The sequence below is a fragment of the Ranitomeya imitator genome, chromosome 7 (genome assembly GCF_032444005.1).
Source record: "Ranitomeya imitator isolate aRanImi1 chromosome 7, aRanImi1.pri, whole genome shotgun sequence".
Classification (NCBI taxonomy): Eukaryota; Metazoa; Chordata; class Amphibia; order Anura; family Dendrobatidae; genus Ranitomeya; species Ranitomeya imitator.
In genome coordinates this window covers 151,619,133-151,635,840 of record NC_091288.1, presented here as the reverse complement: position 1 = coordinate 151,635,840, position 16,708 = coordinate 151,619,133, and the positions used below count along the sequence as shown (strand labels likewise).

The 16,708-nt window shown below is 42.4% G+C and overlaps 1 protein-coding gene across 4 annotated transcripts in view; it reads left to right on the top strand.

Moving 5' to 3' along the window:
- MYO1B (myosin IB) overlaps positions 1–16,708 on the top strand; it is a 274,243-nt gene that overhangs the window by 67,847 nt on the left and 189,688 nt on the right. For all 4 annotated transcript variants that reach the window (XM_069733898.1, XM_069733902.1, XM_069733899.1 and 1 more), the window contains exon 2: positions 11,941–12,081. In XM_069733898.1, coding sequence (XP_069589999.1) covers positions 11,947–12,081 — 135 coding nt within the window. In that variant the 5' untranslated portion in view covers positions 11,941–11,946. The remainder of the gene's footprint in view (positions 1–11,940; positions 12,082–16,708) is intronic.

The following is a 16,708-nucleotide window of genomic DNA, read 5'->3' as shown; positions in this document are numbered from 1 at the left end:
ATGCCGCTGAGGAGATCGGCTGTCTGTAGGTGAGTATAACCATTTTTTTTTTCTTTTTTTAAACATTCTATCTTTTACTATTGATGCGGCATAGGCAGCATCTATAGTAAAAAGTTGGTCACACTTGTCAAACACTATGTTTGACAAGTGTGACCAACCTGTCATTCAGTTTTCCAAGCGATGCTACAGATCGCTTGGAAAACTTTAGCATTCTGCAAGCTAATTTCGCTTGCAAAATGCTAAAAAAAAAACTGGAAAAAAACGCAAAAAAAAAAAATGCGGACTTCTTGCAGAAAATTTCCGTTTTTCTTCAGGAAATTTCTGCAAGAAATCCTGATGTGTGCACATACCCTCAAGGTGCAGCCCATCCCTACTGTAGAGCCTGTAGCTCAAAGACTAGTCAGCCCAGTTCTCCATGAACCCAAATCCTTCCTGCACCAATTTTTAAGCCACTTATTGATCTCCCTAAGCTGTCTTTATAGTGGCACTGGCAGTATTTCTGAAAACACCACCTTGGAGGTCCTGGCCTTCAGCTTCTCTCCTAGTTCTCTGTAATCATTTTTAAGGACATTCCACCTCCCTCTAAGGGTTTGTTCCCACGGTCAGTAAATGCTGCGGGTTGGACGCTGTGTACATCCGCAGCGTCCAGATGTTACATCGTAGTGGATGGGATTTAAAGAAATCCCATGTCCACTATATGTGCACAGACGCCCGCGGCTCACCTGCAGAGACGGACATGCGGCGCGTCTTTTCAGACCGCAGCATGTCAATTTATCTTGCAGAGACGCAATTGAACACATGCGGAATCATCTGCATTCAAAAGCCAGCAGAACTTTGGACAAAACAGACATGTGCTGTGTCCAAAGCGCTGCCGATTCCTGACTGTGGGCACATACCCTTACTGTGATAATAGTACCGATATGTACCGTGACCGCTGGGTTTTCCCCAGCCACACCCAGCAATCTGTATCTACCTGATCTGCAATATCTGTCTTTCTGATCCGACAGACACCATACTGATCAGTCTCCTGTAGATGACCCTGTCTGTTCACTTAATTATAGAGTTCCTCACTACCAACATCTATCTTGCCTTTGCTCTGCTCCTATTTCCCTCCTTATAGCAGTCTTTTTGATGATTGCTAGGAGCAACGTCCTGCTGTAGTGATCCCATTCCTGGGCCTTCATTCCTAATATCAGCCAAACAGGCATATTTACTAAGTTGTGCCAGATCAGGACTGGGCTCCCTGGTACTTTTTCCCCGTACCGCTTTTTGTAACTGTCACCCAGCTACCTACTTCTGGGTCCTGATCTTCCCCACCTCCACCCTCCTCCACATATCATTGGCCCCAGCCAGCCCATACTCACTGAGCTCTAAACTTCTCTTCCGGTTTGCAATGCTCCTAAGTGTTGCCAGCTGCACATTTAGATCCATTATTTTGGGTTCCAAACATGTAACGCGCTGACATCGAGCGCAGACATTTCTCTCTCAAAAGGCTGTCCAGGGCATGCATACATCTCCTTAGGGTATGTGTCCACGTTCAGGATTGCATCAGGATTTGGTCAGGATTTTATGCAGGTACGGGGGTGTGTCAGGGTTAGGGGTGTGGTTAGGGTTATGGTTGGGATTAGGGTTAGGGGTGTGTTGGGGTTAGTGAATTGGGGGTTTCCACTGTTTAGGCACATCATGGCTCTCCAAACGCAACATGGCGTCCGATCTCAATTCCAGCCAATTTTGTGTTGAAAAAGTAAAACAGTGGTCCTTCCCTTCCGAGCTCTCCCGTGTGCCCAAACAGGGGTTTACCCCAACATATGGGGTATCAGCATACTCAGGACAAATTGGACAACAACTATTGGGGTCCAATTTCTCTTGTTACCCTTGGGAAAATAAAAATTTGGGGGTCTAAAAAAAACATTTTTGTGGGAAAAAAATTAATTTTTATTTTCACGACTCTGCGTTATAAACTGTAGTGAAACACTTGGGGGTTCAAAGCTGTCAAAACACAGCTAGATAAGTTCCTTAGGGGGGTCTACTTTCCAAAATGGTGTCACTTCTGGGGGTATCTACTGTTTAGGTGCATCAGGGGCTTTGCAAATGCAACGTGACGCCTGCAGACCAATCCATCTAAGTCTGCATTCCAAATGGCGCTCCTTCCCTTCCGAGCTCTGCCATGCGCTCAAACGGTGGTTCCCCCCACATATGGGGTATCGGCATGCTCAGGACAAATTGGATAACAACTTTTGGGGTCGAATTTCTCCTGTTACCCTTGGAAAAATACAAAACTGGGGGCTAAAAAATAATTTTTGTGAAAAAAATTTTTATTTTTATTTTCACGGCTCTGCATTATAAAGTGTAGTGAAACACTTGGGGGTTCAAAGCTGTGAAAAAACGGCTAGATAAGTTCCTTAGGGGGTCTACTTTCCAAAATGGTGTCACTTGTGGGGGGTTTCAATGTTTAGGCACAGCAGGGGCTCTCCAAACGCAACATGGCGTCCCATCTCAATTCCAGTCAATTTTGCATTGAAAAGTCAAACAGCACTCCTACCCTTCCGAGCTTTGCCATGCGCCCAAACAGTGGTTTACCCCCACATGCGGGGTATCGGCATACTCAGAACAAATGGCACAACCACTTTTGGGGTCCAATTTCTTCTCTTACCCTTTTGAAAATAAAACAAATTGGATCTGAAGTAAATTTTTTTGTGATTCCTGTAAAACACCTGAAGGGTTAATAAACTTCTTGAATGTGGTTTTGAGCACCTTGAGGGGTGCAGTTTTTAGAATGGTGTCACACTTGGTTATTTTCTATCATATAGACCCCTCAAAATGACTTCAAATGTGATGTGGTCCCTAAAAAATATTGGTGTTGTAAGAATGAGAAATTGCTGGTCAACTTTTAACCCTTATAACTCCGTAACCCAAAAAAATTTTTGGTTTCAAAATTGTGCTGATGCAAAGTAGACATGTGGGAAATGTTACTTATTAATTATTTTACATGACATATCTCTGTGATTTAAGGGCATAAAAATTCAAAGTTGGAAAATTGCTAAATTTTCAAAATTTTTGCCAAATTTCCGTTTTTTTCACAAATAAACGCAAGTTATATCGAAGAAATGTTATTGAGCGCCCCCAGACACAGGGCCACAGGTTCTCTCGGTACCGGTCCTCTGTCTCAGTCCTAGGATTGTCACGGTGGCTTGACCCGGTCCGTGACCCTGCTAAGGGGCGCCCAATGAAAGGGTGGTAGAAGTTGTTAGGTGTTTGTGACGCCACCTGTGGTATTCGGTGAGAGTGACCGAACGCTGCTTGGGGTCCGCTGGGGGTGATGTGATAGCAGCTAGATGGTATACCTTCCCACAGGTGAAGTAGGTCCCTAGGTATTCCCAGTGGTGTAGGTGGCGATGGTGTGAGGCGCAGTTAATAACGAGGACACAGGGTTGCAGTCTCTTTATCTCTTTACTGGTGACTTCAGGATCCTCAATCCGGAGCACTGTTAACAAGGCTGTCTGAGACCGGCCGGTCCGAAGGCACATCCAGAGTTCCCTTTGCAGGTGGAAATCAGTGCCTACCAACTAGCGCCTGTGTGTTGCAGTCCTTCCCTGCTGAGCATTCGGGATAGTCCTCAGAACTGTCGTTTCTATTCTGATGATCTGCTTCGTCCCCCTGTTTGTTATGGCTAGGACGCACCCGTTTGACGGGAAGGCTCGGAACTATTCTGGGACCCTAGAGATGCCCCTCTCCACGCTTGCCCCCTATGTCTTCTTAGGTGATGTATGGTAGACAGCCAAGCTATAATCAACTGTCCTGCCTCTGTTTGAAGTAATGCTTGGAGTCAGTTACTTCCTCGGTGTTCTGGCCACCGGCTACACGCCTCAGTAGGATGTTGCCGATCTCGGGGCATGACTCCTACTGGTTCTCCTTTGTGCTTTGATCTCGTTTCTCACTTCTCCACAATATACTTCGCTTCGTGTCCTTTCTTTAGATGCCGCCGCAAGGTAGTGCAGGCGCAGCTCTGTAACGATCTGTCCTTGTCGCTAAGTCACTGCCAGGTTCCCACGCCTGACAGGGACCCCTCTGAATCTTCCCCGCAACACCCCCTGCCACGGGATGTTGCCTGGACAAAACCCAGCCAGCTTCTAACTAACTTCCTATCCAACCCCCAGTTTTACCAAAGTGTGAGGAGTGGCCTAATAAATAGAACCTTTTGCTCCCCCTAGTGGCCGGAGTGTGAAGTGTAGTGTGTGACTGTGATACCTGGTCAGGTGAACTCCTTTAGTGCCATCAGACGTACTATCACTCCCCTTAGTGGCAAAGCGACATTACTGCAACGACCAGGTCTCTGGGGCGCTGCAGACACATTAGCCAATGATGGGACAGTAGTAGTCCCATCATCTGGCTAATGTGTTAAATGTAAAAAACAAAAACACCTATACAGTACATGCAACATACAGTACATGCAACATACGCAACATACGCTACATACGCAGCATACAGTACATATGCACAACACATACAGTACATATGCACAACACATACAGTACATACTGTTGTTGCATAGAGTATATACTCCCCATTCACCTTGATCCCGAAGTAGAAGTAGAAATATGAATAGATAGATCTATGTATCTATAGATCTATCTATCCATCTCATTGCTTCTGTCTATTTATCTATATCTATCGATAGATAGGGGATAGATAGAAGGAATGAGATAGATGATATCTATAATAGAAGGAATGAGAGATAGATAAATTATAGAATAGATAGAAGGAATGAGATAGATGATAGATCTATAGATATATACATAGATCGATAGATATTATATATTTATATTTATGTCTGTCTGTCTATCTGTGTGAGTAATGGAGTGTGGGTTGGACATTAAATGACATCACAAATCTTTTTTTGTTGTTCAATAATACCGTACATCTTTATTCAGCTTGCAAAAACGTATAAAAAAAATCCAAAAAACGCAGCTGCGTTTTCTGCCAGGAGATGCAGATTTTGTGCAGAAAATTCTGCACCCAAATCTGCAACGTATACACATACCCCTAATGTCAATAAAAATGGCATAAGGACCTGATTTTCTACATTTAAACCATTCTAAAAGATTATAATCAATGTAAATCCTTACTTATTTGTATGGCACTACAAAAACTTATCCTCCAGCCTGACTTGCAAAAAATATATCATGACGCTACGTTGAAGCTGTTTAAAACCGTTTTTGTCTGTGCCCTCCCACATTCCTAGTTATTTGTTACGCCTATCTTCTACCCATCAGAATGGGTACTGCACACATTTTTCAGGAATAACAGGTTAAATTAAAAACTTTGAAATATACAGTTTTTTTTTTCTCTTGTATGCTCGCCAATTTTTTTGTTTTTTAGGTGGTGGTTAGTCTTTTTTTGTTTAAATTTATTTTTAAAAATATAGAGTACACCACACCAAATTATGGAACAAAATGTCACTGGCACATTTACTGATTACTGGCGAGTCTGGTCCTGGCGCCACAGAGTGCCACAATGCTCTGCTCGTACCTATACTGTGTGTATTTATACGGTATCGCTGTGTGAGCTGTTAGGACCTCCCAGGCTAAAAGATGATTCTGAAATGTTTCATCAGATCCATGTAGTGAGAATAATGTTGTGCATATGTTAAATCGGTGCTGAACGCATTTCAGGAGGCAATAAACATGGCCGTGTTCGGAATGGCTGCCAGATGTGGGCCATGAAGGAAATGGTATGGTTTAGCCGAATGTAACTATTGGATTTAATGACGCATTTCTGAACTCGCTGATTGAGGAAGTCGTACATGACTGTAGGAGTCGGTGTTTACTCCAGTCATTGTCCATGAATGATTGCCAGCAAATGTAATGACGGAGACTTAGAAGACCTAATAATTGCTGTGAACTTCACGTTTTTCCCACACCTCCAATCACTATGCGTGTCACCTTCTAATTAGCCGCCTTACACTAAACTCTGCTTTGTCCCTCCTTTTTTGTTTTAGCAGCGCATAACAGGGGCTCTTTGAGGATTAGACCATATGCCCTATGATAGGGCTCCACATGATAGATGACAAGTGCTCTTTGTGGGAGAACCCTGCATACAGATTTTCTGTGGTAGTGTATAATTTATTGTAAATGCTAAAGCATATTTGTCGTAGAGATCGCCCTATGCAATGGGTTAAGTTCACACTCAAGTACATCCTTGAGACCACTGTAGCCAATCACTGCTGCCAATAGTTTGGAGCGGCACAATGAAGCAACACCAAGATCAGCTCTGGTGGTCATACACGTGCATGTATCTGTTTATATAATTGCCTTGTAAACTTTTCATTTCCTGTTCTGTCCAGATGTCACGGTATCCCAGAATTCCAAGCAGAGGAAGGTCACTGACCGCCATATTGGGACACCCAAGTGATGGGTGTCTCAATATGGAAACTGCTGCTGGCACCAACCTACTGCGCGGCACCACCAGCGGAACACCGTCGCAACACACGCCCGCAGCCTGTTGCGCAGTACCACCAGCGGAACACTGTTGTGAACACGCCACCTCCAGGATCAGCCAAATGATTCACTGACTGCCGCCATCTTTGTACAGGAGGAGAGCATGCGCAGTTTTAATGTGACCGCCGCTATCTGTCTGCACAAAGATGGCGGCGGTCTGATTTATTGCGCCTGCACGAAATATGCACAGGTGTAGTGAATTATTCGGCTGATCCCAGTGGCAGATCCGTGACGTGTCTACAGGCAGAGGAAGCCGGTCACATTAAAGGGGTTTTCCCATGAATGAAAGTTAATTTTAAAAATTGACTGTCTGACCGTGTACGGAGCATACAACATCTGGACAGGGGAGGAAGAAAAATATAATACTGACATTACAGCAGGGGATCACAGTGGATTCATTTTGTGAGGGAAAATATTTCACTGTCTGTTTAAAAAAAAAAAAAAAAAAAAAATATTTTACCTCACAAAATGTATCCTCTGTGATCTGCTGTAACGTCAGTATTGTCTTTTGCTTCCTTCCCTGTCCAGGAGTTGTGGTATGTTCTGTACACGGTCAGACGCAGACCATTTTTAAAATTAACTTTTGTTCATGAGAAACCCCCTTTAAAAAGCAAATCACAACACCAACATGGCTCCTCATAAAAAGTCACCAATGACAATGAAAGGAAAGCAGCAAAGGCACAACATCGAGGACAAGAAATGGCAAAGGAGGCTCTTGAAGAGCAACAGCATCGCTGGGACAAAAACAATGCATATAAGTGTAGGCGTCAAGCACATAAGGGTACCGTTACACTATATGATTTACCAACGATCACGACCAGCGATACGACCTGGCCGTGATCGTTGGTAAGACGTTGTGTGGTCGCTGGAGAGCTGTCACACAGACAGCTCTCCAGCGACCAACGATGCCGAGGTCCCCGGGTAACCAGGGTAAACATCGGGTTACTAAGCACAGGGCGGTGCTTAGTAACCCGATGTTTACCCTGGTTACCAGCGTAAAAAAACCGAACACTACATACTTACATTCCGGTGTCTCTCCCTTGCCGTCTGCTTCCCGCACTCACTGACTGCCGGCCGTAAAGTGAAAGCACAGCACAGCGGTGACGTCACCGCTGTGCTCTGCTTTCACTTTACGGCCGGCAGTCACAGTGCGGGAAGCAGACGCAAGGGACCTGACGGACACCGGAATGTAAGTATGTACTTTTTTTTTTTTTTTACATTTACGATGGTAACCAGGATAAACATCGGGTTACTAAGTGCGGCCCTGCGCTTAGTAACCCGATGTTTACCCTGGTTACAAGCAAACGCATCGCTGGATCGGTGTCACACACACCGATCCAGCGATGACAGCGGGAGATCCAACGACGAAAGAAAGTTCCAAACGATCTGCTACAATGTACGATTCTCAGCAGGGTCCCTGATCGCTGCTGCGTGTCAGACACAGCGATATCGTATGGATATCGCTGGAACGTCACGAATCGTACCGTCGTAGCGATCAAAATGGCACTGTGTGACGGTACCCCAAGTCCCCTGATGCAAAAGTCATTAGATTATCACAGGATGCCATTAGGCAACAACAGCACCGCATGCCTGCCCCCATCGTGACATTACCGCCGTCCCGATGCAATAGCATCGGCCCTCCATCTAGTGTGTATATATTTCATATTTTAGCGTACACACACACACACACACACACACACACACACACACACACACACACACACACACACACACACACACACACTGAATTGAGTATTGAACACAAAATGACACCGGGAAAAAGTATTGAACATGCTTATTGAAATGTATTTAATACTTTGGACAAAAGCCTTTATGGGTGATGACCGCTTCAAAATGCCTCTTGTATGGAGAAACTGGTCGCATGCATTGCTCAGATGTGATTTTGACCCATTCTTCCACTCAAACACTGTTCAAATCCTGAAAATCCTGTGGGCTCCTTCTTTAAACTTGGGTTTAATTCTTTCCATAAATTTTCTATTGAATTAAGGTCAGATGATTCAGGCCAGGTGATTGGCTGGGCCATTCTAGCAGCTTTATTTATTTTACTCTGAAACTAATTGAATGTTTCCTTGGCTGTGTGTTTGAGATCATTGTTTTGCTGAATTGTCCACCCTCGTTTCATCTTCATGATCCTAGTAATGACAGCAGATTTTTTTTCAAGAATGTCATGGTACATTTGTCCATTCATCCTTCCTTCAATTATATGAAGTTTGCCAGTGCTATATGCTGAAAAACAGCCCCCACCGTGACGTACCCACCTCCAAACTTTAATGTTGGTCATATGCAGTGCCTTTTTGGCCTCCAAACATGGTGTGTATTATGGCATCCAAAGGGTTCAGTTTTGGCATCATCTGATCAGATTTTAATCTCTCAGTATTTCATGCTTGTCTAAATGTTGAGCAAACTTTAAACGTGCTTGATCATTCTGTTTGTTCAGCAATGGTATCTTACATGGTGAGTATGCAACCAGGCCATGGCGGATGAGTGCATTAATTGTTTTCTTTGAAACAATTGTACTGTCTGATTCCAGGTCTTTCTGTAGCTCTCCACAGGTGATCCTTGTACAACTCTTCCGATTGTATAACTCCTCTGTCTGATATCCTGCGGGGAGCACCTGGCCGTGGCCGGTTTATGGTGACATTAGGTTCTTTCCACTTCTGGATTATGACCTCAACAGTGCTCACTGGAGCCTACAGTAGTTTACAAATTCTTCTGTAACCAATGCCATCCGTATATTTTGCAACCATAAGGTTGTGAAGGTCTTGAGTCGGCTCACTGGTTTTACCCATCAGAAGATGTTTCTTGTGAGGCACCTTGGTAATGAGACACATTTTTTATAGGCCATCCGTTGAACCAGCTGATATCATTATTTCACTAAGTGGCAGGATCGCTTTCTAATTATTGATGGATTTCAGCTAGTGTCATGACTTTCCATGGCTTGTTGCACCTTTTTTCTTCATGTGTTCAATACTTTTTCCCTGTGTCATTTCTCATTATTGCATATCATATAACTTAATTTATGGACATCTGTGGTTTGATTTCTTTGCTTATGTGGATTAGATGGGTTGTTACCTACATTTAGTGATAATTTCATGTCAATAGCACCTTTTTAGAAATATATTTGCTCAGAAATTTCATGACTTGTTCAATACTTATTTCACCCTCTGTGTATAACTGCATTTTTCTTCAATAATTTCTGGACAACAAAGATCCTAGTCTTAATTTACTATCAAGTTTCTATCAATTTAATGTAATAAATCCAATAAGGATCTAGTCCTTTTAAGTTACATGATTAAAACTAGTGCATGATGTCCAAAAATTAGAACTCTAACTTTGGTCAGTGATTGGTTAAGTGCCTTTTCCTCTAACTAGCTGAGGAGGGTCTCAGCTGTGATCAGTGATTGGGTGAGCAGTGGGTCAGTGGTGGACAAATATACAGAAAAGTTGAGAAATTCTGCAAACATGTTTCAGAACTAACCTCAATTCAAAGCTTTCTGGTAGCTGGAGCCCAGCAGATTACTTGTCATCATGAACGGTGAGAAAAACGTTGTGATTAGGCATAGATCATTGATGGGTTAAGCAAAGTACATGCTTTAAGTTATTCCACGTTTTATGTAGTTTTTAACTGTGGAATTTAATTAAAGGAGTTTCCCTTTTAAACTTTACTACTAGGTTATGTGTCATATTTGGCGGGTTCTCACCACCATGTCTTTTGTTTTAAACCTTTTATGAAGTCATGGCATGACTTTGGGGTAATTATATCATGTAAAGCCCTTTTAAACTTGTTAATAAGAATAATTAGTGTATTGTATAAAATGTAATATTGTGTCCTGTCCTAACTAATTGTATGAAATACCGTAAATTTAAGATGGCAGGGCACTTAATGTTAACGTGCTAGCAGTGCATTTATTGATCTCGATCTTGGAAATGCAAACCGTTTTACCTTAGCATGAGGGTCATCAGTTTAGTGTTTTTGCTTATGATTATTGTAGGTGAGTGACCTAAAGGGCAGGTTAGTTGCACAACACTCCAAAGACCTACTGATGGGGAATCTAGATTGTGAGCCCCAGTGGGGACAGCGATAATAATGTCTGTAAGGCGAGGTTCAAATTGCGCCCTCGAACACGGTGATGCACCCTCGAACACGGCGTAAAACTTTTTTGGGGACGTTGGGTCTAACGCAGAGCGAACGGACGCTAACGCATGTCGACGCAATGGTACCATGCGTTAGCGCGACTGTAGAAAAAAGAGATTTTGTGCATCAGCGTTAGCGCATCCGTTAAATGGATGGCACTAACGCGATGTGAACCTAGCCTAAAGCGCTGTGGAATCTATTAAATAGGTCATTGCCTGAGGGCACGACTTTACTTTTGAATTTAATTTGTTTAGAGGTCTTTAAATGCCATGTTGTTGTGTATTGACTATGGCATTAAAGTCTAAAGTACAGAATAAGTATTATCTCTGATCTACACATCAAGTCAGCCATACACAATAGATATATCAGCCTAGCTGCCGACCATCCACTAATTGTGAAGTGAGTCTCCTTACTCTTCCCCCAATGGCAGATGCCATAGCCATAGCAGGTAAGTTTCAGGCAGTTTGATTTAACGTTCTCGGTCCTTTTGATTTTGGGGCGATAAGTCACTATTGGTGAAGCCTGACAGTGACTTATTCCCTATGTCCACTCAGCAGAACATAACATGCATGTGTATGGGGGGATTTGCGTTGGAAGATAGCAGTTGGCAGATGGTTATGTAATGTGTGGCCGGCCTCACTATTGCAAGCTAGCTGTTAATTACAGCGGTAAGGTTCATGTACCCATCCATGCTTCCATTCTGCTATAAATTTTGGTCACTTTCACACTTGTATTTAGGTTAATATTTCGCATTACTGCTTTATGTTCAATATCCTGTTTTCATTTAAAGAGTAATACGTAAGCGTATGTTCCCATGGAGGCTTTTGACTGTCTTACTATGACTTATCGACTTATCGGTTGTCACCTTCCTAGCCCTTGTTTATATGTTGGACCAACTATCACAATCGATTAATTATTTTCTAAATATTTTAATTATTTTATGTGTAGTTTGGCCACTTGTGAGTCCTTCTTGGTGATTAATAGAGTTGAGCGAATTTGTTCGGAATCTGTTGCCGAATCTGAATTTGCCATATTCATTCCATATTGTTACCCTATTCGTGCCGAATGTATGTTTGTTGATCGGTTCTAAACATATTCGGTAGTTTCTACTCCTATTGACTCTGACGTTCAGCTGTGTTCGACGAGTATTGTAAAAACAATATTTGCTGCCGATCTTATTCAGAACCGAATTTGAAATTCGCTCAACTCTAGTGACTCATAATACCATGAAGTCAAATGGTTTAGTTTGTAATTGTGACTGTTTATTTATTCATTCATTTCTTCTAGGGCACCATGGCCAAAATGGAGGGTAAGACCTCACTCCTGGACAACATGATAGGTGTAGGGGATATGGTGCTGTTGGAACCACTTGATGAAGAATCCTTCATCAATAACCTCAAAAAACGTTTTGATCACAGTGAGATTTACGTAAGTATATATTCATGTTTTTTGTATATACATTGAGCTCCGGTTGACTTCAAACCTAGACTAGTATTACAATTGTGTATGCAGACTTCTCCCTGGTTGGAATTTAATCTAAACCTCCAGGGCACATTTGCAGAAAACACAACCATGAGTAATTGCTATAATACTGCTGTTGATTTTTTTTCATTCTGCCTCTCAAAGATCGCAGTAAGGCTCGGCGCTTATTTATCCTGCACTCTCCTCTGAGCGCTTACAAGAGGGATTTCTGTATAAATCTCTGAAATACTGGATTTAGACAGAACCCCTGGTGGAATATTCCCTATAATGAGGCAGATGGACTCATAGGACCTGTGATCCGGAGGTGTCTGTTTTTTTTTTTTGTTGTTGTTGTTTTTTTTGTTAGGATTGCATAAAAGTGCAGTTGGCCACAGTTTTGTGCACTTCTGAAAAGGACACTGCTGAACTGAGGCCAGACTGAGTCCAGAGTAACTCTGCTGCCTCATTATAGTGAATGGATCCATCGGGGCATTCATCTGTCATGTCACTCGGAGATTTAAATATAAACCCTGATGTAAGTGCTCAGTGTAGAGTGCCGGATAATTGTGATCATAAATGCGGTGTAAAATGTTCCCAATAAAAGCTTCAACTCAATCTACAAAAAAAGCAAGCCCTCACTCTGGTCCGTCATCTGTTAACGAAAATATAGGGGCTTCCACATTACTGGTAGCACAAAGGCTCTGGAAAAGTGAAATGGCTTCTCACCCTCCAAAAGAAATTCAGCAAATTCTCCGCTCCTAAATCCAAATGCCCCCCTCCCTTCTGAGCCCCCTGGTGCCTAAACCACAGTTGGTGCCCACATGTTTGGCATTTTTGTAGTGATGAGAACCCACCTAATTTACAGGTGCATGTCTCCAGAAGAATGAGCTGGGCATAATGTACTTGGCACTACAGCGTACTGGTCACTACAACGGCAGTTTTGAATTTTCACTCCGCAACATCCACTGCTGCCTGTTTTTCAAAAACACCCATGGAATCAAAATTGTCACTACACCTGTAGATAAATTCCCAAAGGGTTATAGTTTCCAAAATGGGGTCACTTGAGGGATTCTGCTTTTCCAGCACTTAGGGGCTCTTTATATGAAATCTGCAAACTAGTCTAGGAAAATCTGTGTTCCATTAGGCAAATGGCACTCTGTCCCTCCCGAGTCTCTCCGTATGGCTAAGTAGTACTGTACAGCCACATATGGGGTATTTCCACGTTCAGTAGAAATTGTGGGACAAATTCTGGTGCCATTTTTACCCATTTCCCAGTCTGAAAATGTAAAACTTGGGCTAACACACAATGCTGGTGGTAAAAATATAAATTATTTTTTCTTCACTGCCCAATGATATAAAAGTTTTTATCCTGCCACTGTTCTGGTGTCAGGGAGGAGCGATTTATTTTACCCTGGTGCTGAAATTGCCTCTTATTTTCTTTCTCGAGAAAATAAACTCAACTTGCACATGTCTTTGTTCATAATTTTATAAGAAATTATGTAATAAGTTTTGTTTACCTTGCATTTTGTGCAACCCAATAAGCCTTTCTATTATGCAGATTCCTCCTATTTACCCAATTTCCATCTTTATAACCTGTGTTTTAACAATTTTTTATTGAAGATTGATGTCTACAAACAAGGTACATACTGAGAAGAACCTTATTACAACCATATGTTTTAAAAGAATACATATAGCGAGAGGAACAAACAAATAGCAGACAAGAGGGTATAAGGGTAAGGGAGGGGAAAAAAGCTTGAGGAGGAGGGTTTATTATATCCAGTTCCAATTAAATGACTCACTGAGAGTCAGGGGAGTCAGAAGCGTTTAGACAAGATACGGGTGTAACAAAGGGGTATGATTGGCATATTCAGCCCAGAGGAGCCATACTTTCTCGAATTTGTGAATTTTGTCTGTAAGTATGGCTGATAGTTTTTCATTAATCATATACCTGGAAAGACGTCTTTTAACTTCAGATAGATCTAGGCCTGTTTTTCTCTAAGCCAATGCTATGGTTTGTTTGGCTGCTAAAAATATCAATGCAATGAGGGCTTGGGTGTGTTTAGGGGCATTGAGGATACGTTGAAGTAAAGCTTCCCAAGGTTTTTTTTTAGGTTAATATTTATGATTGAGGGAATAAGATGGTATACTCTAATCCAAAATCTACGTACTATCGGACATAACCACCATATGTGGAACATATCACCGGAGGAAATACAACCCCTAAAACAGTTGGGGGGAGTAGTTAGTAACAGCCGTGGCCACTCTAGATGGGGTCAGGCTCCACCTGGTCAGCACCTTATAATTCATTTCCAACATTAAGGTGTTTAGTAATCCTCCAGTAGAGAAAGACCAAATTTGAGACCTTTGAGAGTCCGAGTGGAACCAATGTCGGACTCCCAGCGAGAAGTGTAGGTTAAGTTGCGCCTATGTGACAGGGAGTTAATGTGGGAATAAAGAAGTGATATAGTACCTGGGGCATGTCGGTTTTGGTGGCATCTTTGCTCAAAAGGAGTAAACATATATATAAGGTGGGGTAGAATTTCTTAGCAATGAGGTGACAAAGTGTTTGAGTTGCAGATATTGAAATATTTCTCTGTGAGGGAAATTATATTTTTCTTGCAGGGCAGGAAATGGAATAATTCCATCAACATTAAAAAGATGATGGACTCTTGTGATCCCTGCTGTGACCCATAAACGAATGTTCCAAAGGGACTCTTTACCTGGGGGAAAATGTGGATTGCCACAGAGGGGGGCAAGAGGCAAAAAGGAAGAGATTAACTTAAAAGAATATTTCAGAGTGTCCCAAATTTTGAGGGAATGTGCTATAAGATTCGTAATTTGCGTACGTTGGGCTGGGAGGATCCATAGCAAGGCACCGAGGGTCCCTGGGTGGCACTTGGGAGCTTCCAGTGAAGGCCACAGAGCTGGTTCCGAATAGACGTGATATAAGGTTAATTGGACTAGTTGGGCTGCCTGGTAGTATTTAGAAAGGTTGGGAAGGTCTCACTTTAAGCGGTCGATAAAGAGTAGCTCTGTTAATCCTGGGGAGGCCACCCCTCCAGACAAGTGTTAACTAATCGCTGGGCTGTTTTGAGGAAGTGCGATGGGACAGGGATTAGCAAAACTCGAAATAAATAATTTGGGAGTAAAGTCATCTTAAGTGCTTGTACGTGGCCTAGCCAGGAAAGGTGTAGCTTCTCCCATGTGTGAAGTAGCAAGCAAATTTCACGAAGAATTTGAGGGTAATTGGCTGAGAATAGGGAGTCAAGGTTGGCTGTTAACTTCACTTCCAGGTATTGTAGGTGGATAATGGCCCATTGAAAAGGGAAAATTATAACCTGTATTTTAGACTAGTGAACCTAGCAGCCGCCAGAGCATCTGGTAGTAACCACTCGGTGCATGTGATTTATAAATGTAGAAGCCACACAGATACAAATTGATAGTTTTTGTACGTTGTGGTATCTGTAGCTTTCATGCTAAGTGGAGTTCATGATCTTTTTGTATCTTGGGCCTCTTCAGCAGAAAATAATGAATGAAAAAAATGAAATGCACTTTTTATACTTTAAGGGTTCCTTCACATGTCCGATTTTCTTGTATGATTGCTATCCATGATTTTCACAGATAGCACTTATACCTATGATCTATCCTATGGGGCTGTGCACATGTTAGACCATTCTGTCCAAGGGAAAATTCTATGGAAAATGTTGGTTTCGTGTCCGATTTGTATTCAGAGCCTCAGATCAAAATTGGCAATGAAAGTCTATAGGTCTGTGAAAAAATGGGACCTTTTTTTTTTCTTCTCAATGTATGAAAAAAAACGACCCTCTGACTGATTATTCTGATCATATTTTGATCACATTATGGTCAATCTTTCTCGTAAATGGAAAATCAGATGTGTGAAAGAGCCCTAAGGCTGCGTGCCCATGCTCTGTAATGATAACGTTCTGGACACAGCATATTTTTGCTGCTTCCAAAATGCTGTGTTGTATAGTACAAGTGGAGCGCCCCCAGACGCAGGGCCGCGGGGTACTCGGTACTGGTCCTCTCTATCTCAGTTCTAGGGTCGTCACGGAGGCTGGACCCGGTCCGTGACCCTGCTAAGGGGCGTCCAATGAAAGAGTGATGAAAGTCGGCCAAGGTTTCGTGACTCCACCTGTGGTATTCGGTCAGGATGACCAACGCTGCTTGGGGCCCACTGGGGTGGTGTTATGGCAGCTAGATGGTAAACCTTCCCCCCCCCCCCCCCCCCCACCCGGTTAAATCCAGTACACCTGGACTGGGAAAAGAAGAACAACAATACATGTTAGAAAAAAGACATACAAAATTTTTGGAATGCTTTAAGCAAGTAAATATAACAATGCTTCCCTTTATGGGAGGTGAGGTCACTTGAACGTTACAAACAGAAACATGTTTAATTATTTTAAATAACATTCTATCTATTCTACTGACTATAAATAATTTCTATTACCCAGCCGGGTATTCTACTAAGTGCAAATCTTTAAACAATAATTTAACTTTTTCTTTAAGGGCGTATAAGCTGAACCCACTAAAGGCTTACTATAAAACGCTACAGTACAAATCTAACTTTTTCTTT